The sequence below is a fragment of the Malaclemys terrapin genome, chromosome 5, assembly GCF_027887155.1.
Source record: "Malaclemys terrapin pileata isolate rMalTer1 chromosome 5, rMalTer1.hap1, whole genome shotgun sequence".
NCBI classification, from domain to species: Eukaryota; Metazoa; Chordata; order Testudines; family Emydidae; genus Malaclemys; species Malaclemys terrapin.
This window is the reverse complement of record NC_071509.1, coordinates 124,290,833-124,318,411: the sequence shown is the minus strand read 5'-3', so window position 1 is coordinate 124,318,411 and position 27,579 is coordinate 124,290,833. Positions and strand designations below refer to the sequence as shown.

General features: G+C 38.5%; 1 protein-coding gene across 4 annotated transcripts in view; it reads right to left on the bottom strand.

Annotated features, from left to right (window-relative positions):
* The window catches only part of SMARCAD1 (SWI/SNF-related, matrix-associated actin-dependent regulator of chromatin, subfamily a, containing DEAD/H box 1), a 70,921-nt gene that overhangs the window by 28,067 nt on the left and 15,275 nt on the right, over positions 1-27,579 (bottom strand). The window contains exons 3-9 of one of the 4 annotated variants that reach the window (XM_054029933.1): positions 26,681-26,855; positions 21,469-21,637; positions 18,290-18,353; positions 13,660-13,751; positions 7,172-7,261; positions 6,185-6,269; positions 2,783-3,180 (exon numbers count right to left, since the gene is read on the bottom strand). In XM_054029933.1, coding sequence (XP_053885908.1) covers positions 2,783-3,180; positions 6,185-6,269; positions 7,172-7,261; positions 13,660-13,751; positions 18,290-18,353; positions 21,469-21,637; positions 26,681-26,855 — 1,073 coding nt within the window. Of the gene's footprint in view, positions 1-2,145; positions 2,504-2,782; positions 3,181-6,184; positions 6,270-7,171; positions 7,262-9,258; positions 9,857-13,659; positions 13,752-18,289; positions 18,354-21,468; positions 21,638-26,336; positions 26,479-26,680; positions 26,856-27,579 lie in introns of those variants that run through there. The other 3 variants (XM_054029935.1, XM_054029936.1, XM_054029937.1) reach the window with 3 other exon arrangements.

The following is a 27,579-nucleotide window of genomic DNA, read 5'->3' as shown; positions in this document are numbered from 1 at the left end:
TGTGACATCTACCAACTTTATCAGTTATGATTTTGAAAGCACATTGAAAGACTACGAAAGCACAATCTGTATTGATGACTATTATAGTTAATGATCTTTAGAAAAAAATGAGCAGAATGACAAAAAGCATTTTTTTAAAACAAGGAGCAAAATACAGAACAGATTTTGACACTGCATAGATTATTTAAAAAAACATTTGGTCTTGAACCAAATTTTAATCAGCTGCATTTTGAAGTGGCCATACAAATATAGAGGACATTGTTAAGAGAAATACACATTGTCATTACACTGAAAGCCACTAATTTATAAGAGTAACAGGAAGACAGTATTCAAAAAAAAAAAAAAAATCTTTATTTTGGACAGAAAGTGCTGTAACTTTCTGAATTACTGGAAAAATATATTACAGTAAGTTGTATGCACATTTCTTTCATCCTGTCTTAAACTGAAGCATATACTAACAAAATTTGAATAAAACAATTAAAAACAAACTGTATATTCAATATTGTTGCAAGATTAACAATTAATGCCACTTCTCTACAGTTCTATTCCATATTCTTTTTACATATTTAACTTTACCATATTTACCATTCAACTGCCTATACTTTCCTTTACATATTTAACCACCTCCCCTTTAATGAATGAGAATTTTTTATTCCAGCACATTTTCCACTATTATATACTTGCACTTTCTACTGTTCATCAGGAGAAATGGCTATATATTCTGCCTCAGCCATTAAGATTCAATTTTAAGTAACTTCAAAATATTCCTAAGAGTTACAACAAACTGCAATTCCTTGACAAACTGCATTTAAAGATTATTGTCCAGTACAATGCAATTAAGATGCTAATTTTTCAAAACAGAAAAAAAGCATTCTTTAGAGCGGAGACTTGATTTTTCATCGAATAAGCCCTTCAATTCCATTCTCAGAAAATTAAACTTTTCCACCTATCTCTAATACAGCAATACTCTTGGTAACTGAAATGTAAGCTTTCCTGTATTATGCATTTTTGAAGCTTTTACTACAGTTGCTGAATATCTACTGTAATACACTGCTAGCCCTTAACCTAATCGTCTTTTGATTACAAGCTTTTTTCTAACACTGTACAAGCAAGGATAATTTCTAATAGTCTACCATGTATTTTACATGTGAAAAAGTTGTAGAAAAAAGAATCTTTTAGAGATTTGGCTTAGCTTTAAATTTTTATTTAAAAAATATACAAATTGTTCTATTATTCCAATGTATTAGTTAGTAGGGAAAGGACTGGGTTGCTGAATACTGGATCTTTTAAAAAACAATTAAAACTATATCCCTATTAAACATCTGCTAAAAACTAGTATGCTGTATTTTACATTTTGGGCATGTGGTTACAGCGACTATACAAACATGTGAGTGCTGACAAAGCCAATCTGTATGAAAGTAATATTTTGAATTCAATCAAACAAGCCCATACAACTTGATTCTGTTAAAATATTTTAGCAAGGAGAGAGGAAGAAGGTAACCCTTTAGCAAATACTTTCCCAAAGAATCAGCTCAGGCAAACCCCAACAAGTTTGGAAAGGAACAGAATTATGACAGATGTTCTTTAAGAAGCCAAAGGCTTCAGGCAAAACGGATTTCTTTTGTAGCATATTTGTGAAGCTGTACTTCTATATTTTTTGAATACTTTATGACTTATGTGATTATTAATGTAATTTTCTGAAAAATCTGATCCAGATCTCATACTTTTATGGTGTGAGATATTTGCACACAAAGTACTGCAAGGTTACATTGTATTACAATGTCTTCCTCTTTCTTTAAGTATAAAGATAGCTTTAAAAAAAAAACATTAAAAACATGCATACAATAGATTTTTTTTTTAAAACACATACTGATGAAAAAAACTATATCCATTATTTTTTAAAAGGGCCTATAAACTTATTTGCTCCAAAAGACGGTACCATCACACAGTAGCTTAAGAAAAACTTTTGAAATCCACAACATTTCCTGCCTGAGTGCTTCAAATTTCCTATCACAATGCTGCACAGATCAGGTTTGACGTCTTTCACTTTGTTGAAACACACAAAACTCTAAGCAAACAGACACATTATGGAACACATTTGAAAATAAATAAAACTCAGTAAGTGACAGTACATCGCATACTTACCAGTGCCTGATGTTTTCCCATTTAGTGATAGTATGTCTTTTAGGTTTCCTGATGCTTTTTACCTTTTTGATTAAAAATACTGCTGACTGCTACAATCCTTAAAATGGCCGCACTGCTTAGCCAGCAAACCCATGCTAGTGACTGAGTTGCAATATTAAAAGAAAAATAGAACAAAACATTTGCTTCTCCTATGGTGAAGCTTAAAATATCCATGCTGGCATCTTCAATCATGGAGCTACCTTGGAAGTTGCTGCTGCTCAAAGTAGCTGCAGTAAAAGTTCTGCTACATTCTTGCCTTCTGCATGGTTTTTCAGCTAAAACAGATCAGAACAGGCTAGCAAACAACTCCTTCCTAAATGAAAGCTCTAATTTCTTCTTCTGCAGTGAAATGAACCAAGTTTCTATGCTAAAGAATGAGTGACAGTATTGCCAGCCAATCAGCTTGGGTTTTTCAGGAAAATCACCCCTTAATTCATTCAAAATTAGGTCATATGACACTATTTGAAATGCTATTGGCTTAAAATGAATATAGTGTTTTACCCTAATCAGGATAAGGCCACCCATCTATGCCTCCCTAGAATGAAGATACCTTGACTATAAACATACTAGGAATATTAAAAAAAGAATGCAGACTTACCAGAGCTTCCCAACTATTAAAGGGCCGGTGCTCCGTTATCTTCTGAGCCTTTTTCTGAGAACACTGAGGAATCAAAGTGAGTTCACCTAGTGAAGCATCTTGCAGGAAGCTAACTATTTTAGTTTTGTAACCATCCTCCATCACTTCATCACCACTGCTGTAGTCCTCATCAAGGGAGCTACCGCCTTCTGAAGCTGACTCGTATTCTGAATCTTCTGTTTCTCGTTTAGTCCTCCAAACACCTTTTTTGCCTTTATCTTTTTTCCTAAAGCCATTCTGAGCTTTTGCAGAAGATTTCTGTTTCACCTTCACTTTAGTGTCATTATTATAGTGCTTTTTGCTATTTGTGGAGACTTCGTTCCAACTAGAAACTTCACTTTTGGAAGGATATTGCACATCTGTGTATGTAATGTAAAAAAGTAAATGACAAATAAGATGCATTGTTCAAGAGCAAAAATCTTCATAAGAACTGCTGCTTTTCAAAATAAAGGCTTATGTAACCGCCAACACTCTCCTCTGCTTTATATATAGCATGGAACATATTTCAGTTTAATAATTGTAAACCTTTATTCAAGCTGTATTTGGAACCTTTCCCTGTATATTTAGAAAGATGTTGTAACTAACACAGCAAATACAAAATTATCAAGTAATTGGAATCATAATGAAAAGACTTAAACCATAAGATCAGAACACTATATACAATTTTAATTAAAAGCCAAGTAATTTCAACTTGTTAAGTATCAAATATAAATTCAGAGAATCTATATTGGACTTAAGCTACACTGCCAGTCACACAATGGTTTAATTAACTGTATTAAGGCAAAAATGGTCAAAATTGTAATATGTATAAAGCAACCTTTGATACTCTAAGGAATCCGACATAGATGTTTGATTTTAATGGAATAGTCCCCCTCCCCCCCAAAAAATAATTATGCTGATAGATTAAGCAAACAAGCCTGATTTAACACATGTTTTCACCACAAAAAAAGCATAAACCTAGTCTCAATTTACTGCATCGCACAGCAGCATTACGGGCGGGACACCAAAAGCATGCACCTGTTAAAGTAACTTGAGGAACTAGAGTTTTTAAAATAAACAATGTTTTTGGTTCAGTTATAAACTTCTGATTTTTTATAACCCTAATCATGTTTTAAAATAAATTAACTCATTTTTTTCTTAAAATAAATTATCAGTCCTTTTTAGAAAAAAAAGCGTCAAGGTGTATCCTTTTGACCTCTCAATTTAAAAATATACTTTACTAAAAGGCGAAAGATTTATACGATCTATTAATACTGTAATGTCTATTCTCCTGTCTAACCCTGCTTTAGGTTCATAAATCCTAAGCAGCCCTTTTTCCTAAAAAAGGAAAGGCAATGAGCAGCTGCCTTTCAACAATGATATCTCTTCCATGGAGATGAAGATCACATAAAAAGCACTATCCTATCCCAATGAGTCTTCGAGACGCACACTTAAGTACAAGTTATTACATTCATGCACAAACCTATTATAGGTTGTTTCATAAGTAATTGGAATCCATTTATCCACCTATCAGCCTATAGCGACCCAACAGCCCATCAGACACTATCTTAAAAAAAAATTATTTTGTTGTGTTGATACACCCAAAGATACAGCCTCTGTAATCCTGGGAATAAATTCTCACCACTCTTCCTGGAACCAAGTGCACAATAAACATTATATGCTCCTAATCTATAATTTTGATTCTGTATTTTTTCCTCATATTTTACCAACATTTTCTGCCAACAAGTCTATGAAAACAAACATTCTTAAACAAAGAAAATTATAGAAATTGCCTAGGGAGGTTTTGGAATCTCCATCATTGGAGATTTTTAAGTGCAGGTTAGACAAACACCTGTCAGGAATAGTCTAGATAATACTTAATCCTGCCAAGAGTGCAGAGAACTGGACTAGATGACCTCTGGAGGTCCCTTCCAGTCCTATTATTCTATGAGAACTAGAGTAATAAAAGACCCTGGCAAAATAGCCTTTTGCATGTATGAAGTCTTGTTGCTGCAGCTGGGCCTTGCCTTTTAGATGATCAGATTAAGGAAACTCAGTTTGGAGATTTTAATCACATCACCAATGACTTGATTTAAAAGATACATTTGTTTATGTACTTGTGACATACATATCCTAATGGAAACACAACTGAAATGTTTCAGAGTAGCAGCCGTGCTAGTGTGTATCCGCAAAAAAGAACAGGAGTACTTGTGGCACCTTAGAGACTAACAAATTTATTTGAGCATAAACTTTCGTGGACTACAGCCCACTTCTTCGGATGCATATAGCTATATTCATCCGAAGAAGTGGGCTGTAGTCCACGAAAGTTTATGCTCTAATAAATTTGTTAGTCTCTAAGGTCCTACAACTGAAATGATATTTCATTTTGTAAATTCTTCAGATCAGAAATACTCTCTACTTTTGTATAGTAGAAAGCACACTGCGGTTACTGACTTTGATTGGTGCTTCTTGGCATTACTGCAATATTAAAGAATTAAGGTACAGTATCTGCTCATATTAAATATGGAGTATTTCCTTCGCAGTAGTTCGCATATTTGTCAGTGGTGTAATGCTTATTTCTACCAAATTTCATGTATTGGTATTTCACTGGACTTTTAAGAATATTGTTTGCATTATTTCACCCTAAATACAGTCAAAATATTACTTCTATGCTAACAGTCTTCTTAAATAGGATAGACTGATTTACTGAGTCACTTTTATTGCCTTGAGATTAGTACTTTGTGAACTACTTAATTCAACGAGAATCATGTTTAATGTTTTCTTATCACAAAGAATATTATATATATATATATATATAAACAAATAGGGCAGTGGTTCTCAAACTTTTGTACTGGTGACCCCTTTCACATAGCAAGCCTCTGAGTGCGACCCCCTCCTACCCCCTTATAAATTAAAAACACTTTATCTATTTAACACCATTATAAATGTTGGAGGCAAAGCGGGGTTTGGAGTGGAGACTGACAGCTCACGACCCCCACATGTAATAACCTCGCAACCCTCTGAGGGGTCCTGACCCCCAGTTTGAAAACCCCTAGAATAGGGAGTTATGCTCATAAGGGTAAATTTGCACTTGACAAACGAATGTACTTGCCTTAACTTCCATATAAAAAGGCATGCAACTCCATACAAATAGGATGCGAATTCAACATATATACTTTCTTTTTCAAGATTAAAAACCAGTTTCTTTTACATTCTTTTCCTTTCTCCCCCCTTAAAAACTGTTTTTGCACATCACTGCAACTTTTAAGATATTATCTTAATCACTGTCAGGATTGTCTTATTTAGACATTAGGGAGATTTACACTGCTCACATCTGTTATTTTATTACAGAATAAAATGGACTGTAAATCCATCTTTATTTACCCTGTTGGTCTTCTGCAAATACTTTTAAAGACTCCAGTGCTTCATGAAACACCCAGTTATGTTCTTGAAGTACATCTTTCAGTTCCTATTAAAACAGGATTTTCATTATCGCACCATTATGCAAAAAGTATATTCTTTAACAATTAGGAACAAGAGCAGCACTTCTCAAACAAGTACCTGATAAAACCTTTGATTAATCCCTATGCTTATGCACAGGATGCACGATGCATACTAAATATATTGTAACTAAGCATCTGATTTTTTAAAAAACTGTTCGTAACTTCATTTATCTCCCTATGATGCAACAGGACTTCTAATTAAAGTTAACAGTATTCTAGATGAAAATGCAAGGAAACACTGTACACAAACTTCAGAATATTGCACAACATCAATTTACCACCTTCCTAGTAAATGGTAGTATACTTGGCATTCCACATTTAAAATATAAAACCACTAAAAGCTCTTTATACAACCATCATCACAGTTTCTAATAATTCTTCCTCTAAAAACCAGGTATCCCACGTAATGGCCTATACAGATAAGCCTACTCCAGTTTAAAGAAAAAAGTTGAATTCTAAAAACAACATGAATATTTTAATGATAAAATAATGTAGTATGCCTAAATAATTTTCACATATATTCATACTGTGGGTCAGACTCTCTCGTCTAGACAACCCATGCTTAGTGCAGGACCAGAGGATGGGCCAACAGGGTTTACATATTCTAATTTATGTCCAATTGCCTACAGTCTCAAGAGACCATGCCAATAGCAGCAGCAGAAAGGTGTTCCTGCCATGAACCCTTTCCGTAGAAACACTGCTTGTGCTGGGGTCACTTGGCTGGCTCCATGACATCTAGAAATTCCCGTTGGCCAGGTAAGTGGTTAAGCAGCTGGAATGGGAGCTAAAATCTGGTCCTGTGCTGATTACATTTTTACATTCTTACATAAACAGTAGGTTTGCCCCCAAAAGACACATACTAGCTTACCTCTTTATCCAAACTGGGAAATTTATTTTGCAGTTTCTTTACAAGAGCTTCTTGCTTTTCCCATTCTTTTTGAGATTCTTCCCCTTCTAGCTATGGTTCAGAAAAGATGTAGCAATTTTAGAGATCATTTCACTTAATGCTTCGTAATACTACTACTCAAACAAAAATGAAATAACATGCCTAACTTTGCTTACCTTTTAAATAGTCACCCTTTAAATGATAAAAACAATTTGCAGAAATATCTGAGCTGTGCAGATAGAAATAAGTGACTAATACTGCTTTCTTCATTTATAACTGTGTTCAAAATGAGACAAAACCCTCCAAGAATGGTACAGAAAATTCTTAAGAGTACTGAAAGAGGAAAAAGTTTGAATTCAATAAGAAATAAGAGAATCAAAAACTTTAACCAAATTATAATAAACGGATCTTGGCCAACTTAAAATCATTTAAGTTGCTCTAAAAAAAAAATAGAATGGTTTTATATGATATATGTGATTCTTTAACAAATAGTGCTCAATCAAGTTGATTTTTTTTTAATTATTATTAAACATGAAATTTTGGAGAATATAATTCAGTCTTGACAACTCTTCTTGTGGAGAGGGAAAGGGAAGGCAGACATGGTTAAAGAACCGAAAAAGTCAATTACTCAAAAATGGCCCCTTAAAGCCATTATGAAGTTCAACTGTGTGTGTCAGAATTTTGGCAAATGTAAAATCCTAGGAAACTGAATATCGTATTAAGGCACAATAAAATTATACCAAACCCTGATAAAAGATTTCCTGACAAAAGATTTCCAACACAGAGAGAGTCTAGAAGAACTACAGTTCCTACTGGTTTGTAAGAAACAGGGAATGTGGCCTAGCAGTTAAAGCTCATAAATTGGAGCCAGGATTTCCAAATTCTACTCTCAGTTCTGTTATGGCCTCACCATATAACAATATAAGAAATCAACGTAAGAACGACCATACTGGGTCAGACCAATGGTCCACCCAGCCCAGTATCCTGTCTTCTGATAGTGGTCAATGCCAGATGCCCCAAAGGGAATGAACAGAACAGGTAACCATCAAGCGATTCATCCCCCGTCGCCCATTACCAGTTTCTGGCAAACAGAGGCTCAGGACACCATCCCTGCCTATCCTGGCTAATAACCGTTGAGGGACCTATCCTCCATGAACTGATCTAGTTCTTTTTTTAACCCCATTATAGTTTTAGCCTTCACAATATCCTCTGGCAAAGAGTTCCACAGACTGACTGTGCATTGTATGAAAAAATACTTCCTTTTGTTTGTTTTAAACCTGCTGCCTATTAAGTTCATTGGGTGACTCCCCCTAGTTCGTGTGTTATGTGAAGGAGTAAATAACACTTCCTTAGTCAATTTTTCCACACCAGTCATGATTTTATAAACCTTTATCATATCCCCCTTAGTTGTCTCTTTTCCAAGCTGAAAATCTCAGTCTTCTTAATCTCTCCTCATATGGAAGCCGTTCCAGACCCTTAATGATTTTTGTTGCCCTTTTCTGTATCTTTTCCAATTCCAATATTATATTATCATCATCATCTTTTTTTGGAGATGGGGCAACCACATCTGCACGCAGTATTCAAGATGCGGGCATAGCATGGATTTATATAGAGGCAATGTGATATTTTCTGTCTTATTATCTATCCCTTTCCTAAGCATTCCCAAAATTCTGTTCGCTTTTTTAACTGCCACTACACATTGAGTGGATGTTTTCAGAGAACTATCCACAATGACTCCAAGATCTCTTTATTGAGTGGCACTGACTAATTTAGACCCCATCTTTTAATATGTAAAATGGGGATTATGTTTTCCAACGTGCACTACTTTGCATTTATCAACATTGAATTTCTCTGCCATTTTGTATCCAGTTTTGTGAGATCCTTTTGTAGCTCTTCGCTGTCTGCCTGGAACTTAACTATCTTGAGTAGTTTTGTATCATCTGCAAGTTTTGCCACCTCACCGTGTACCCTTTTTTCCAGATCATTTATGAGTATGTTGAACAGCACTGATCTCAGTACAGACCCCTGGGGGACACCACTATTTACCGCTCTCCATTCTGAAAACTGACCATTTATTCCTTGGTCTAGATGAAGTTGTGATCTGATCTTCACACCTTGTATCTCCCAGCCCAGCCCAAAGATAAGATCCAGAGCATGTCAAACAGCAGGAGTGAAGCCAGCGAAAGTCCTAGGCCATTGGTGACACCATGAGGTACTGAACAAACACTCATGGAATTATGGTTCCGGATCATTTCAACATCCACACCAACAGCAAGTCTTGAGGACTTCAGTGTCAAGGTCAAAAAGGGCTCAAGGAAGGATGTAGGACAACATTAGGTTACTTTTACATCAGCAAGCAGGGGACACCACACGAGTCCAAATATGGGGTGCGGTAGCGCCTACAAAAAGAATAACCAGACCTCTCTACTATCCAGATCTCATTGTTGGCTCACCTGAAGCTGTGACCGAGTGGATGAAGGCCAGCAATATTTTCCAGCCGGCTCTGGGAATCACGTGCTTAACCATATTGTTAGATCACATAAGCACAGTAAGGAAGCTTCTTTAAAAATCACCACAGCAGTCAGGCCAACTTGCAATCCCTTCTCAGCAGAGGCCAGGGACAGAGCTCGTGACAGACCAAGTCCCTGTTCACCTGAGGTGAAGGTCACGATCAAGCTCACAGTGCAGCTGCCTACAATATTAGCAGTGGTATGCACGTACTGACGAATCACCAGACATACAGGCAAATCACCTTACTTCTCTCTCTCATCTGTAAAATGGTTATACTACTACTTACCTATGTGTCAGAGTTGTTATGAGGCTTAATTAATGTTCATGAAGCCCTCTCAGATGTTTAGCTGCATGATGCTAGAAGCTACTGAATTGCCCAACAGTAGTTGTCAGCTCACCTGCTAGCACTCTGCCTATGGAGCACATGGGTCCCAGGTTAATAACTACAGTAACATTTAAAATGAACACTTAGCAAGTCCAGGTACTGTGTCTAGTTTCTAGTCACTAATTAGCAAATCAAGTGGTAGCCCTTAATTTGTAATTCTCTCACTTCTGTTCATTTAGGTTGAACACACATTTTATGAAGGCTTTTTGTGAAACTGGTTAGAAAAATTCAGACAATCTATTTTTTGGTGGAACTTGATTTGTTGAAATCAAAATGTTTCAGAGATTATTTAGTTTCAAGATTCTAACAGAACACTGCCCACCAGGCAGGTTTCAAAACCTGGCTACCAGGTTTCCTTTGGAAGCCTGCCCTATCTCCTGCCAGCTCGCCAGCCCAGGTCCTCAGCAGCCTGGACCTTCCAGGCTCATGGCTCCCCAGCAGCCTATCTGGGCAGGCTAATAGGGAACCAGGAGCCTGGAACCCCAGAGTCCCATCTCCCAGGCTTGCTAGCTCCCTGGCAGCTTGGGCTCCCAGAGTCCATGGTTCCAGGGCAGTCTGGCTCCATTCCCTTTTGGAAAGAAACATGTTTTTTTTCCCCAAAATTAGAACTAAACCAGATTTCAAAATTCAGTAGATTCCACTTATTAGCAACCTCTGAGTTCCAAGAGAAAAATTGCTGTTTTCCAGAAGTTGCCAATAAGCAGAAGGTACTATTTTCAGGGGGATACACAGAAATATGAGTGTGGAACAATGATACATTGTACAATGAATTGTTTATTAACTTTCAGTTTGATACAATTTCCTAAAGAAGAAAACCAAAGGTGACATACAGAAATGGATATATTGTATAGTGTACCACAATGCGTAGAGCAGATGTAGGAAATCTTAGGTTGCTATAGGTCACAAAGACTACAGTGGCACACAATTCTATCATGACAAGCATTTAAAAAGCACCCAAGAAAACCTACAATATGTGTCTATAGGCTGAACTGCACTGTGTTTACAGTTAGTGCTCCTCATGTGTGAGAGAGTAAAGCAGCACAAAATTTTACTATATTTTATATACAAAAAATGTTTTAAGAACACCATTTGTCCATTGTTATCTTCTTTATACAGTTTGCCACCTCCAATTGTAAATCCTTCTCAATTTTGTGTGCAGCCTCGTAACCACTCTCAAAGCCATGATTCCGGCATATTCTGCAGAAAACGTCCACTGCCCGTAGCTGTTGTATAAGCAAAGGCTCTGCAGGTTCATCATCCCATCCAGTATCCACTTGTGCCTCAGCCTGTAGGCACTTGACACCTCTACTGTCTCCAAATGTTTGGCATCAGTGAACTCACCTTCATCTCCAAATGACTGTCAAACTCAACAATGGCCTCAAATTCCTTAGCTGTTAGACTGTCAGGAACTGAAACGTTGGCCAGCATATCAACCTCCACCCAAGCCAGCATTTTCTGTTGTTCATACAAACCTGCCCTTTCTGAAGCAGTTATGAACAGTCTTGAGGAGAACAGGAACCCATGACTCCTTAGCAAGATGAAGTGCATCAGTTATTTTTTTGGCAACATCCACTGCTAGTAGATGTGGGTCAGGATAGAGAGAGGCCATGATGCGTCCATTAAGACGAGCATGGCAGTGACCTTTGAAGTTTTTAATGAGACCAATCTCCATCGGCTGCATAACAGAGGCTGTGTTCAGAGGCAAAAATTTTAATACAATGTGTGACAGCTCTACAATCGAATGAGTTGGTCAGTTATCAACAAACAGGCAGACATTGCAGTCCTGGAGTCCCAACTCCCCGTTCCAGTTCTTTAGCCACTTCTCAAACAGCACATTTGTCATCCAGGCATTGGCTGAACTTCTGTAGATCATGGGCAGCTTTGAGTGGTCCTTAGGGAAAGAACGGGGGCACTTGCTCTTTCCAATCACCATAAGAGACAGTTTCTCTGTCCCATCCAGGTTTGCGCAACACAGCACTGTGATGAGGTCCGTAGCTTTTTTCCTTTCTGCAAGCCCTTCTTTTAGCATACCTAGGCCTCTTTCAGCACTAGTCTCATCCGCACTGAAAATATCACAAGGCTGGAACTCCTCTAGAATGCTAGGTAAGGCATCCACCCTCCAGTCATTACCCACCAGAAGATCAGCATCTTATTTCTTGCCGCGTTCCTTATGCTGAATGACACTGTGCTGGGCTTTCCAGCAACAGAACCAGCGATCCACAGGGTTGAATTCCTTCCCCTGCTCTGCTGCCAGCTGACTCGCTTTCTGTTTCAGCATCAGCCCAGAGAGTTGAGCGCCTTGGCCAAGCTTATGCTGAAACCAGAGCCCCAGGGCTTCACCAACATCGGTCTCCTTTCCATTGTCTTGATGCTTGCAGCCTCTTTGTGCTGTTCTCATGCGCCTGTAAAATGTTATGGCTGTTCTTCAGAATGAACGAAACAACCAACTTTGAGACAAACTTCTCAACTACTCACATTTACTTAGTGCCAGGCTCACATAGGGCCTACAGAACCCGAATTTACTGGTGAGAAATACATCCATATATTTGGAAGCCATGGCATATACATAAGTGCTCAGCTGTGCATGCTCAGAGCCAGGAATCTGATTACAGGTAGGACCGCTCCTCTAACGAGTTGTTAGTAAGCAGCATGCCTCTTGTTAGTAGCTGAATCTCATTAACATTGATGTTGATAAGTGGGTATTTAATCGCTGACAATATGTCGCCATTAACCAGAAATTGCTAATAATCAAGACTGATATTAAGCGGAATCTACTGTAACAAAATCCTCTGAAATGTAATTGCCTTTCTCCACCCATCTCTACCTTTAACAAAAGAATTCCCATCCTTGCTATACCATAGTCTAATGTCATCCTTTTGCCATGACGTCGTGTGCGTTTCCAGGGTTTGGCCTGAAGATGGGATTGTAGACATGTACATCAAATATATCAGATACAAAACTGAATGGGTCATCTTCAGAATACAGCTCCTCTTTACTAGCTAAGGTTATCAAAATTACCTAAAATTTGGTTTACTGTTCCAAGTTCCTTGTAAACATTTCCCCAAAACAACTAAATTACCATTTTATTTTATATATAAGCATCAAGATAGATAGATATATCACTGTCCTTCCTCAGAGAAATTATACAGAAAAACTTAAGCAATTTCTTGATGCTTAACTTAGGATCAAACTCTGATGCGGACAGGCTCTGCACATCTAACAGCTTCCACTGAATTTATGGGAACTGATGGCGTTGAGCACATCACAGGACCACGTCCTTAACTGTTGTTCCCTTTTTCCCATGACAATACTGCAGTTGGCACTCGGATATAATTCAATACACATAGAATATTGAAGCATATAATCTTTACAAAAAAGGGGGGTGAAAATCAAGAAATAATGAAAAAATGAAGTCAGGAGTGTTGTCAGAGAGGGGGAAGCAGACCTATTAACTCCAATAATGAGAAGTGTGATTTCCTGAGATAAGGCACTAATTCAGGAGGCTCCTGATGTTCCCAAAGCCATCAGGGATGAATTTATTTTGTGGCTGTAAGACAGAAAGGATAACACTTACAGAGTTCGTTCTTTGCTTTTTTGAAATTTGGTCACCACTGTCTTCAGAATTGTTTGTGGGTGATTGGCTTAGTTTCCTTTTTCGGGATGCAGCTTTAAAAATATAGAAGAAAAAAGCAGAATTGAAAATTACATCAATTAGAAATTCATCCTGAAACAGCAGAATCGTTCAAATCAACATTACAGAAGCTACCAATTATGTGAACTTTGAGAAATACCAGATATTAACAAACGTGAGAATTTGTGTAAACACACCCATCCTTTTAATACAAAACAGCATAGGAACCAATTATTTTTAGGCAATATAGAATCAATATGATTTTTACAACAGAATTTTAAGCATCTGGGAGCAGAAGCAATGAAACATTCTATTCTAATAAAAATTTAAATTTAAAAACCTATTCCCTTTGAACTATACTTTTCACCTCTGTTAATGTTAAGAGGGTGGAATCAAATACTGCACAAAATTTAACAATATGTAAAAAAAAAGTTTCCATTGTACCAGATGGTTTAAAGGGAATATGCAAATTATGAACATAAACATGTATTCAACTATGTGTCTTTTCTGTGATATTTAAGTAACCTAAAAATGACACACAACTTATGTAGGACTCCAAATTTAGGTTTTGTAAAGAGGAATGTTATAAAAAACTTAATATCAAATTAGTGCAATACAATAGAACTTCAGAGTTATAAACTGACCAGTCAACCACACACCCTGCATAACAGTCTCACAGGAAGGGCAATGTTTGAAGCCCAGGGATTCTGTGCTGAACCAACACCTCTGGGCTTCAGAAGAAGAACAAACAAAAGGGACAAAGAAAAACTATTGTTATTTACACTAAACCTAACTAAGAGCTAGCTAACACAAGAATTTAGTGTTAAACGCTTAAAAGGAACCATAAGCTGGAGCTCCAATTCGCAGTGGAGAGGGGGCAGTGGGGTAAGAGGAACTGAAAGGGGGTTGGAGCAGCTCAGTCCTCTACACCCTTGGTTGCATGCATGGGGATGCACTGGGGCACATGTGCTGCCCTGACAAGTACTAGTGACAACTGATCTGGTAACAAAGACCTACAGTGATATACAGATGTGCACAAGCACTCAAACATCCATGGAGTTCAGTCAATAAACACCAATATTACCACCACTTCGTAACATACTAAAAAGAAAAGTGAACTAAATTCTATAAGCCACTGATTTAATTTCATACTTTGTTTCCACTCTGTCTTTCAGGGTTGAACAGAACACTCAAATAATGTAACTATACCTTTTACATAAAATTTGAAAATTTATGTATTCAATATTTTAATCGTTAATTTTAATATTCAACAATTAAAACTGTTCATACTTCTTACGAATTGTTTAAATGAAGAAACTGGTTAGGACTCATCAATTTCTGGCTATAAACATGAGTTCTGTCATTAGCCAGAGAGAATCTGAACAACAAAAGGTAATTAAGAATTTTGCCTATTCTTCCTCTCACCCAATCAGCTGTAAACTTTCACAAAAAGAAAAAACATTATGTGTTGAGGCAGGAAAGCAGGTGTTCAGTGATGCCTCCTCTTCTAAAAACGGGCCCAAAGTCAGATGATTTATGCCACTGCATTCAGGCATGCTTACTCCTGCCTAAATCTTTTAAATGAGCAACAGATGTCATTTTTGTCAGAATTTTACTTCCTAGAACACCTGTTTCTGTGGGCTTGTAGGCAAGGACATGAAATTGCATTTTTGTATGAAAAAGTATGGCTAAAAGGTAAAGCCTGTATACTAGAAATCAAACTTGGCATGAGCTCATAGCAAATATTTTGGAATTAACATTTTAAAAATGCGATACTGACTTTTATAAAATTAATTTTAACTTAAAAATAAATTTGGTAATAATAATAAAACCCACTTAATTTAGGATTAATTTTCTTCCAGGTGGGACTTCCCTTATTTCTTGAAACCGGTCTAGATAAGCATTCCATCTCCAGCAGATCGCTAAGTTTTATCTTTCAATTACTAGCATCACAATTCTCATCCTCAACATATCATTCCTATAATGGTAATTTCAAATGCTTTTTGAGATCAGAAAGTATAAACTCACTGTAGACTCAAATACACACAACACAACACAGAAAGTATTAAAACCATTTGCTAGTACTAAGCATCTGTCATAGCTATATTATCAATAGACCAAAGTCTCAAGATGCATAGAAGATCATTGTACATAAATTACTTCCTAATGTAAGCAAGCACAGTGCATGGGAGAGATGAAAAAACTAGTTTATCTTAGGGCATAGGGACACTAAGCTGTTGCTGTGCTAATGTCACAAAACACCAACATGAAATCTTTATCATTAATGACATCTTGATCATTTAAAGCAGGGGTAGGCAAATCTTTTGGCCCTAGGGCCACATTGGGTACAGAAATTGTATGGAGGGCCAGGTAAGGGAAGGCTGGGGGAGGCTATGCCTCCCCAAACAGCGAGGCGTAGCCTGACCCCTGCCCCCTATCCAGCCCCCCAGAACCCCCACCCCCAGCCAACCCCCGACTGCCCCCCAAGACTCCCGCATCTTATCCAATCCTCCCTGCTCAATGCACCCCACGTTACCTGTGGGGTGGGGGAAAGGGTCTCAGTCTGTGTGTTTCCCCTGATCGTTTGGCTGCTCTCCCTGGCAGTCGGGCAGGGCTCGCTCCCTGTCTGGGCTTGGCTGCTGGGGATAGGGGCCAAGCATGCTGTGGGTGGAGGGGGGCCCCTGGCTTGCTCTGCCTCTGTCCCCGTCAGCAGGATCCAGGCCCCTTGACCGCTCCGCTGCAACCCCCCCTGCTCCCCGCCCCCGGACCGCGCCACCCTGGAGCACCAGGTCTTGTGCCGCCCGGCCCGAGCTGCAGCCACACTGCCCAGGCGCTGGGTGAACTGTGACTGCGAGGGAGGCAGTGAGGGAGGGGAGCAGAAGGGGATGGGCCGGGGCTAGCCTCCTCCCCGCTCACCGCACTGCCAGGGAGTTGGGCTGGCTCCTCCGCAAGCCTGTCCTGACCGTGCTCCCTGGCAAGAGCTCGGGGGCCAGAGGGAAGGGTCCTGCGGGCCGGATGTGGCCCATGGGCCATAGTTTGCCCCCCTCTGATTTAAAGCACTCTCCACACAATTAAATCGAAAGCGATCTTATTACAGATAACTTCTCACTCTCACACCTCCACTCAGAGCTGTCCCCAGGGGATGGTGAATCAGGGCGACAGCTCCGGTTCCCCATGCTTCAGGGGTCCCCGTGCAGCGGCATAATTGGCTGGCGCAGCAGGCAAATGGCTGGCTATGGGAGGCTACCCCAGCCTGCCCCTTCCACCCAAGGGAGAGCACACCGGGATGGAGAGAGCACGGGGGCGCTGCTGCAGCCTCCTCAACCCCAGGAAGGCGGGCGGCGTGGCCCCAGTCCTCTGGAGCCCAGCTGCGCTGCCGAAGCAGGGTCTGGGGAAAAGCATGCGCTGGGCCACCGCCTCCCCCACCATCCCCGGCGCAGTCGGTCCGGGAAGTGACATCACTTCTGCCCCAGGCCCTGCACGCCCCTAGGGATGGCTCTGCCTCCAATTCATTAAGGACATGGGTATCGTTCCTGCAGCTAGATGGAGACTGCATTACCAAAACTTGTTATTTCATCTCTTGTATTATTTGATCTTGACATTATTGTATTATTTGATCTTGATCTCACAGTCCTCAGGTTTTTGCATAAGCAGTAACCAACCACCAATAAAATGAGTATGATTTAATCCTGGGGAAAAAGGTTTGACTTTGGATTTATACGGAGGACACCAAGAAAGCCAAGAAGTAAGAGCATCACGTGTTTGCTGTTCCGTACCATGCCACACACTAAGATTTTCCATCACATTACTAGGCATCTCAAATGCCCATAAGGCATCTTTAAAAAAAAAAAAAAAAAAAATTACAGGATGAATTTACTCATGAAAAAGCCCTGAAGGAAATAAATTCTTCATCCTACTGCTAATAAAAGTTTATCTGAATCTAGAGATGTTTATGCCGCTTTCCTGAATTCACCGTTAATGGCAAAACTACTGAGCTAACACTCAACAGGTCTTTTGAGGAAAACTTTAAGACTTAATTCACAACAAACCATGAATATAATGCTATAAAAGGTACCAATCAATGTAGGCATTTGTTTATTCAGAATTAGAACCCAGCCAACTGGATTTTAGTGGCCAACTTCACATGGGCCACTAAACCAGATAAAATGACTGCCAATATTGACCTGGTCTGGATCTGAACAGGATCTAGAGGTAAAAAGCACTGGTACCCCATTACAGTTCCCTTGCATATGAAATTAAAAAAAAAAAAAAAAAAAAAAAAAGGCCAAGAAGATTGCTCAATTACACAATCTGCAAGTCCTGTTCTACCAAGAAGAGCAACCTTGAGCTATAGAAACTACTAAACTCTCCTTTTATTATGAGAGCATGGAAAGAATCTAAAACCATTTAAATGAAGAGAAAAACTAAACGGTGTGAATATTTTTCTCTTTGGATAAATGTCTTATTGTACTTCAATTTAAATATCCTCCCCTCAAGTTTGCTACAATGTGGAAAATCTTTCTGAATAATGCACAATTGGTATAATGTTCCAGTGGTAAAGATTACTGCATACCTTCATCATTAAACTTCAGACCAGCAGCTATTGCTTCATCCATTGTGCTGGTTGATTCTATCAACTAATAAGAGAAAAATTAAGTGATCAGTGACAAATTGAACAGAAAAAAGTTGCTAAGTAATGGTTGAAACTATTATTTCACTGCTTTACAACATTTATAGTAAAATCTAACCACAATAACATGCAGTGATTAATCAAGCCAATCAGAGGCCTGTTATTGCCTTGGAAGCACTGCAAAAATATGGATTGAAATACTACTTTTCAGGAATGCAAGTTTCACTTGTTGCATTTCTTGAATACTCTGAACATATCAGAGCTCACTTTTAATTTCTTCAAAAACCTACCTAGTTAAAATTCCAGCACTGGAAGCTTAAAATTCCATCTAGTTGTAAATATAAACACTCTCTATTTAGTAGTTTTATTACTTCATGCTAAGTCTTTCATATCGGTTGACTTCCTGGATCATGTGCATAAATAGGGTATCATGTGCTACTCTGGGAGTTTATATGTATTCTTATTCCCAATCCTAAGAACAGACCCTTCTCCTTCCCCTTACATAATATCTTGCATTTGAGGCTCTCAGTATTTTTATAAACTTGTGAACGTCAACACCTCTAAAGTGTTGCATTCATTTTACACATGAAGTAATTTGCCAAAGGTCATAGAACAAGCCAGTCACATAGATGGAAATACAATTCAGGAGTGCATGTTCTCACCCCCAGTTTTAATCATTACACAATGCCTCAGGTTGATGACAATAGGGTAGCTGTCTTAAGCAAGTACCACTCACCCTAGAATCATTCATTTCCTGAGAGCTTGGTAGGACAGGCTGTACAGGAACTTTCATGTAAAAACAGGTGACAAAAGGACTGATGTTTACAATCCCAATTGTTGTTTACAATGTCCAGAAGAATGTTGCACAGGTGCAAACAAGGGCAAAAATTAGCCCTGCCATTAGAATTTAGAAAATTCTGTTGATAGGGAACCAAAACAGAAGCCTTCTTAGTCTCCCAGTCAATTGAATGCAGTCAATTCAGCTAACAGGAGTTCCAGTTAACAGCTAAAAAAATTGTAACTTAAGTCAGCAGATATGATTGAACACAAATCAGGGAGCAGATCTACTGGGTAATAAAGTGTTTATTTATATTATTTATATTAATTAATTTATATTATATAATATTTAGTCATTTTTCTGACCTTTACTGCACTGTGAAGTGCAATTCTTCCCTGAAAAGTGACACTAAAAACAGGACTTTGTATTTTCCAGGCCAAATTTACTCAGCATACAAGTAAAAAAGAAGATTTCTTATTGTTAATTAGCATCCTTCACAATGATCCTCTGCACACTCACATTATTGAGAATATGCACCTACAGCTGAGCAGAGTGGCACTCTCAAGAAACAGTGCCAGTTGGAGCATCCCCGTACCTCAATAAACCACCAATCCACTTGGAAAGATACGAGGCATTGAGGACCAAGATAGATTTCAGGAAGGACCCAGGGAGGCTATGGTGAAAGGAGACTCAATTTGGCTGACTTAAATGCCAAGGCTTTAAAAACTAAGCTAGCCGAGATTTATTCCCTAAAACTACACTAAAACAATAAAATGTAACCATATACAGACATTAAAGTTAATTTTTGTTTTAGAACTAAGTTTGAGTAAGAGCATCCAGAAGTTCCAGGTTCATACACTAGCACATTTAGAAAGAACTAAGACGATTGAAGCAACTTGCCCCCTTTATAGCACTGCCTCAAACATTTAGAGCTATGGGGTGGGGTTTGTGGGTATTCCAACAGGCACTGCTTCTACTACACTGGTTGGTATCTCCCTAACAGTGCTCATGTGCAGAGGCCATTCAAAGAACTTCCACCCCGCCCCTTGTCCAACAACCAGCTCTGAACACTCACTGACATCTAAAAGTCAAGATGGGTTCTTTCCTATCTACACATCAGCAGTGACACCTGTGCCATCTTCAAATTAAGCCTTCACTTATTATTTAAATTCTCAGAAAGGAAGCATAGCCCAGTGGTTAGCATGTTAACCTGGGACAAGAAACGCACAGGGTTGATACCCTGATCCATCACAGCCTACTTGTGTGACCCTGAGAAAGTCATTCACAGAATCATAGAATATCAGGGTTGGAAGGGACCTCAGGAGGTCATCTAGTCCAACCCCCTGCTCAAAGCAGGATCAATCCCCAACTATTTTTTTTTTTTTGCCCCAGATCCCTAAATGGCCCCCTCAAGGATTGAACTCACAACCCTGGGTTTAGCAGGCCAATGCTCAAACCAATTCAGTTCACTCGTCAAGTGGGGAGAATATTTCCCTGTCTCACATGGGTGCAATAGGATGAATACAGTAAAGATTGAGAAGTGCTCACATACTATGGCAATGGGGGCCATATACAAGTGCCATAGATAGATACATGTGTGTAGCTCCATTGAAGTTGCACAGGTGTGACTGAGGTCTTAATCTGAGGAAAGTGGCACAGAATACATTTCAGCTAAAGGAGGGTAGAGCTGTCAATCATTATGTAGTATAGATAGGCTTAAAAGCAAGCATCCATACTGTGATAACAGCAGACAATAGGCATTAGGCAGCCCACCTGAGACTAATGAGAAATATCAGAGATGTAGCTCTAATTCAAAATGAATTGAAGCTATATGGAAATTCTCCTTCATGAAGTCCCAAAGCAGTAGTCTAGGTTTCATTTTCATTGCAGAGAACTAAGGACTAGGACTATGAAAAAAAAATTCTAGGATAACCTGTGGGACTGAAGTCCATGCCTTTGACTGTACTAGAAAAAAAATTATATAGTGGCTGATGATCACCAAACATCGGTTGCCTTACTCTGCCTGTCTAAATGGGGCTGATGATGATTTTTACTGATAGAGAGGAAAGGGCTAACCTCTATTAAACAGGTGTTTCTTTCTGTAAGTTATTTAGCAAACCGTTTAGCCTCATTTTCACCAATATGTTTTAAATATATTTAAATAAGAAGGTAAAAGCTTTAAAGGGGAACTTTTTAGGACCGTGGTAATTAAATTTTAAAATCTTACCAAATGGAAATAAGCTTTTGCTAATAAAAGAATTAAGAAGTTCTTCTTCCATTCACATGGAAGGCACTAAAAACACATATTGCCTAGGAAATAGGCTGCAAAACCAAACAGTATTACTTGTAATAATTCTTGGTCACTTCTTTGCGGAAAGAGTTCCTTCAGTGTTTGGAGTTTAGCATCTCTGATGTCTTCCTCCTCATCCATGTCTGGCAACTGGTCTGCATCATTTATATATGTAAATGTAGGTGGTACATCTTCAGCCTCTTCATCATCAGACTGTTCAGAGCTACCATATAAAGGAAAAGAAATAATAGGACTTTTTTCTTCTTAGGAATTCTGTTTTAGCATCCCCATAATTGTTCAGTGAAAATGTAGCACCACATAAGCTTATATTCATATAAGGTAGCTGTTAGTGTATTACCATTCTTTGAATGGAACTGGAAACAATTTAATAGAACTGAAACCACACATCACTGGCAGCACAGTTTAACAACAGAAAAAAATTCTCTTGAACAAAGGCCTTATTCATTCACCATAAAGCAAAAAAAATAGCACACATCCAATTTTTTTGCAAGATATCTTTGAGTCTTGCAAGTTACTAATATCCAGCATAGCAGTGGATCTGGTTGTATCTTACTTGTTATCCACTGTTCAGAACAAAATGAAGCATCTACAATTCACAGAAGTCTACTGTACATTAGCTTAGCAATACCAGTAAACCCATTTTTGATTTGAGGGTGGCAATCTGGGGTAGGGTGTTACCTATTGTGTCGCATAGCCATCTAACATTACAGCAGCCAATAGAATGTTTTACATCAATAGGTAATGTCACTATCTGTGTCTTGTCAGTACCATCAAAGTTCACTCTTTCACAAATGGAAATAGATTAAGGCATTATCTAAACTCAAATTCAGGCTCAAAAGGTCCAATATATATTTTCCCCAGAGATAAGATGATAGTGTGGACAGGGCCTTTACAAACTCACTCAGGGAAGGATCAAATCCATATCCAATATGTCATCTAAATTAAAAAATGAACCACATGAAAAGACCTACTTACAATACTTTAAATATATTAAAACGTGGCTCCATCTTGCAGTATAGAGAGAACCTAATTTTGTTTTAACTATGTCCCTGAGATATACCAAAGCCTTGGATATATCCAAATCTATAAATCTATGAAGGCTTACGCATAACTGGCAACCCTACAAAATGGAACCACATTTCAGTTTCATCTTTAGTTTTGTAGCACAGGCAGGACCTAAACATACTTATACAGAGGATAGCATCACAACAACTTAATTTAGCTAAGTGTCTGCATAGAGATGGGGCGGAAGAGAGTAAAAACTCAAAAATGTTGTTGTTTCCAACTGACTCTGGCTACATATTTTTCCATTAGACTGCAATATGTGAATAACCATCATGCTGAGAAAGTGTAATAAAGTATCTGTAAAAGATGCATGCAAAAATTTGAGAGAATATTTTCATTTTTCATCAGATACTACCCTGTTCTTGCCTACAACTAATGCTTAAAAAGCTAAGCAAACCTAAAATACACCTGGCCAACAGCACAAAGCTGTAATAAAGCAAAAAATTCCTTTCCAACTTCAGCTAGGAATCAGTTTATGCCCTTAAGCAGGAGGGTGAGTATCCCTTGTAACATTTAAATACAGCGAGGCTGCAAATTATAGTTCTATTAATATATTTTAAATTCCTTTTGCTTCAGTACCTGCAGGAAAAGAATATTTGCATTAAGTCCAAAGAAAAAACAACAACAACAACAACCATTTGAAAGGTTACATTTCCTAAATAAGGTGCTTACCAATCATATCATTTATAAAATCCCAAGTACTTGACAAGAAGGTAGTAAATAGTTAAGGACATCATAAATCTTACATTGCCCACATGATCACATTCTTATTGACCATAAAGAAAAGCATACTTAATCACAACATGGCAAGTTTAATTCTGACCCATGAACTGAATTTTTTAATATATTCTAGGCAGCTCAGGTAGTGACACCTATAGTTAAGGTTGCCTGACACTTTGCATTAAAAAGATTTTATTTTCAGTGGTTTATAACTTCACAAAATTAATGGTTAAGGCTAAAATTTTCCATGCTAAGTGTCTGCGTCAAACTGACATGGTTATAAAAGTTTTAGCTAAAACAATTTAGCTGTTTCAGCAAACAAGATTAAGGAAAAATACATTTTACCTACGATAAAAAAAATTAACAACCATTTTGCTGAAAAACTAACAGCAACACACATTGGAGCATGGATTTGAAATTTGGCAAAGGTGGTTGTGGGGGGATTGCTCAGGTATCAGAATTACCATCCCTGTAAACATCTCCCCAAATTGGCAAGTAAGATCCTGCTGAAAAAAAATTGCAGTTTGCTCAGTTAAGACTTGTTAGCATTTGACAGCTAAATTCTCTGAAGACCATTTGCATGAGCATGCTCCAACCTCAAACAGTTCCCACATACCAACATGACTGCATGTGCTATCCCACAGCGCAACTGAGCATGCTCCCAGCCCAGGAATTCAGGGGCTGAGCAGGACTTTCACCACAATTGTTACTAGCAGGGGCCAATATAGCACCACACACTGGAACTGAGAGAGAGATATTCTCTCCTGTGCTCTCAATGGTCCCCATGCTGGCACAATGGCAACTTGGAAAAGATCTATGTAGCCTCACTCAAATGCAGAGGCATGAGGAACAGAGGAGGAAGAGATGCAGGGGAAAGGAATGAGAAGCAGGAGCTCAGGGGAAAGGAAGGATAAAAATCAGAGGATAGCATCTGGAAGGATAAAAATCTGGGGGAAGAGGGATTAAAAGCTGAAGTAGGGGCTGATATGAAAAAGCTTGTGCCTCCTCCACCACACACCTTCCAACTTCGGCAAATAATGAAGCAGGGATCCTATAAACAGGTGTTTCTCAACCTTTTTGATACCAAGGTCTGGCTTGCTACCTTCCTAAATGGTGTCAGAGATCTGAGGAACCGGCGCTGGGCCATAAACCGGTTGTTGAGAAACACTGCTATAGACTTCAGAGTGGTAGCCGTGTTAGTCTGTATCAGCAAGAAGAACGAGGAGTACTAATGGCACCTTAGAGATTAACACATTTATTTGAGCATAAGCTTTTGTGGGCTAAAACCCATTTCACTGGATGCATGCAATGGAAAATACATTAGGAAGATATTTATACACACAGAGAACATGAAAAAATGGGTGTTGCCACACCAGCTATAACGAGACTAATCAATTAAAGTGGGCTATTATCAGCCGGAGAAAAAAAATGTGTGGTGATAATCAGGATGGTGCACTTCCAACAGTTGACTAGAAGGTGTGAGTAACAGCAGGGGAAAAAATTAGCGTGAGGAAATAGTTTTACTTTGTGTAATGACCCATCCACTCCCAGTCTTTATTCAAGCCTAATTTAATGGTGTCCAGTTTGCAAATTAATTCCAATTCAGCAGTTTCTCGTTGGAGTCTGTTTTTGAAGTTTTTTTGTTCGAGTATTGTAACTTTTTAGTCTGTAATTGAGTGACCAGGGAGGTTGAAGTGTTCTCTAACTGGTTTTTGAATGTTATAATCCTTGATGTCTGATTTGCGTCCATTTATTCTTTTGGGTAGAGACTGTCCCGTTTGGCCAATGTATATGGCAGGGGGGCATTGCTAGCACATGATGCCATATATTACATTGGTAGATCTGCAGGTGAACGAGCCTCTGATGGTGTGGCTGATGTGATTAGGTCCTACGATGGTATAGACCTTGAATAGATATGTGGACAGAATTGGCAACGGGCTTTGTTGCAAGGATAGGTTCCTGGGTTAGTGTTTTTGTTGTGTGGTTGTTGGTGAGTGGAGCTATAAAACAACAGCCTCATTCACTACATAGACCCAATTCAGTGCACGGGATAGGCTGTGCTCTGGAGATCAATGAGGCTGTGGTTCTGTGAATCATATAATTAACAACTGCATAGACAACCTTACTTCTGGCATTTCCCAGCTTTTCAGTGTCTGATTTTGCAGACTTAGTGTTCTTTTAGCATAGGAAATTATAAACAAAACGAAGTTTCTAAAAACAGCAAACCATAAAAAAAACAAATTCCATTGCACAAAATCATATTAAACTATATGACGTCATGAAGTAAGGCAAAAATTAAAATAAAAAAATTCAGAACAAAATTTCAAAATTCAATAAAAGGATTTTTTCCAATGTAAACAAATTTCCAAGTCTTTCACAATTGAAATTTCACAAAAAAGCTTCTATTGGTTGAAATTCCCCCCCCCCCCAACAAAAACTTTTGACAAGTTTTCTGACAAGCTCTAATTGTAACCTTTAGATCCCCAGCACACTTCTGCCACTTGAGCTAATGGTGTAACAAATAGCAGAAGTAGGTTTTCATCCTCTACGTGGCTCAGCCACTCCCTTTCCAGTGACTTCACAGCTATTTATTGGATAGCAAAGATACGTTGAGACTCAGAAATCCTGGCTTCTATTCCAAGGACTGTGTTCTAATGGTTACAGACCCTTATGCCATTGTCCCTTCCCATGTCTCTGTGTGGCTCAAAAGCTTTTCTCTCTCACCAACAGAAGCTGGTCCAATTAAAGATATTACCTCACCCACTTTGTCTCTACAATAGGACCCGTCATACGTTCAACAATTCTGCAAGTCAAGCCATGTATGCATAACTATTTTTGTGCTGAACTCTCTTCACTATATAAAGTTTATTATGTATTATGCCCTGAAGGAACACCTGACCATCTATCAACAGTGCTTCTTCAGGGGCAGAGAAACTGAAAAGCATTGTGTAATTCTGAAGAGTTCCGAAAGCTATATTATAGAAATAATTTCCATTAACTTGAGGCCTCTGGTCACTCGACAATTTTGGCACTACATGAGAACTAATCTGTCTATAAAACCAGGATGAAAGCAAGCAAGCTAAAGCAAAAGCCAATATATAAATACTTCAGCTAACCTTTTAAAATTGAATTTTGAGAAATCCTCTTGGTGGTGCTTGAATTCACTGAAAATTGCCCATAATGTGATAAATACCAGAAGTACCATTGAAACTGGGATTTCTCCAGTGAACTAGGTAGTACTCAGAGGAAGACAACTCTTTAAAGAGGTGAAGCTTTTTGAGACGGAAGCTCAATACAGCCTGGTTATTGGAGACATTCAAAACCAACATGGCATTTAGTCAGCACACATGAAATGAATTTTTTTTTTTTTTTTTTTTTTTTTTAAGTAGGGCATTAAAATTCAGAAACTCACAAATGAAGATAATGAATACTACAGAAGATTGGTATGGTAAGGACTTACATTACAATCACCTCGCTCATAGGAACAGTGTCTTGTTTTGTACTGGAACAGTTTGGTGGTCCTTGATCCTCACTATCTGAAGACACATCAATGAATTGTATCCCTCTTCGATTCTTGAAAGATGATGAATTCTTTGTCCTCTCTGCTTCTGGGGTTTCTGGGACACTGGAGTCTTCTGTACAAGTCATTTGGAGGTGGAGAAAAGAATATAAATTCAAAATGTTTCATTGCAACTAAAGCTTCACCACAAAAGTTATGATCTTTCATTGAAAAACATTGACTATTCAAATAAAGCTTACACCATTAGGTGTTGATGACTCCCCAGAATCCATGGGTTTCCCATCAGCAGACTTCTCATTTAAGTTCTCTAGTTGACCAAATTCTTATTTTTGAATACCCAATACCTTTAAACACAAAAGCCATTCAAAAACATGAATATGGCTTTTAAAGTGAACAACTACCGGGTTACAAGCCAAACTTGTATAACCCTCCTTGTAACACCTGTGACTTCATGGTTAGGCTGACCAATTAATTACTTGACCAACTTGGTCTTGGATTTGCTGAGGCATACAGCAGACTTAAATTTCCACATGAACAATGACTATGAATCAAACTCAAGATCTCCCGGTCACCCCAGACGTCATGGAACTATTACAAGTGGCTTTTCACTCTACTCAAAAGTGCCCAGACTACCTTAATTCTTGGGTTGTGTGATCAAGTTCCTCCTCTACCTTGGTGGGTCCTGCATTTATTGGCGGATTTTGCTCACCTCAGAGATTCACAGTAACCCGCAGTTTGGCCACTTTCGTGGCTCAAATTTGCTGTTCACTCAGATAACCTCATCACCGGCCAGTATGGGGAGAAAAGAGTAAGAACAATCCCCGCAGTTTCTGCTGATC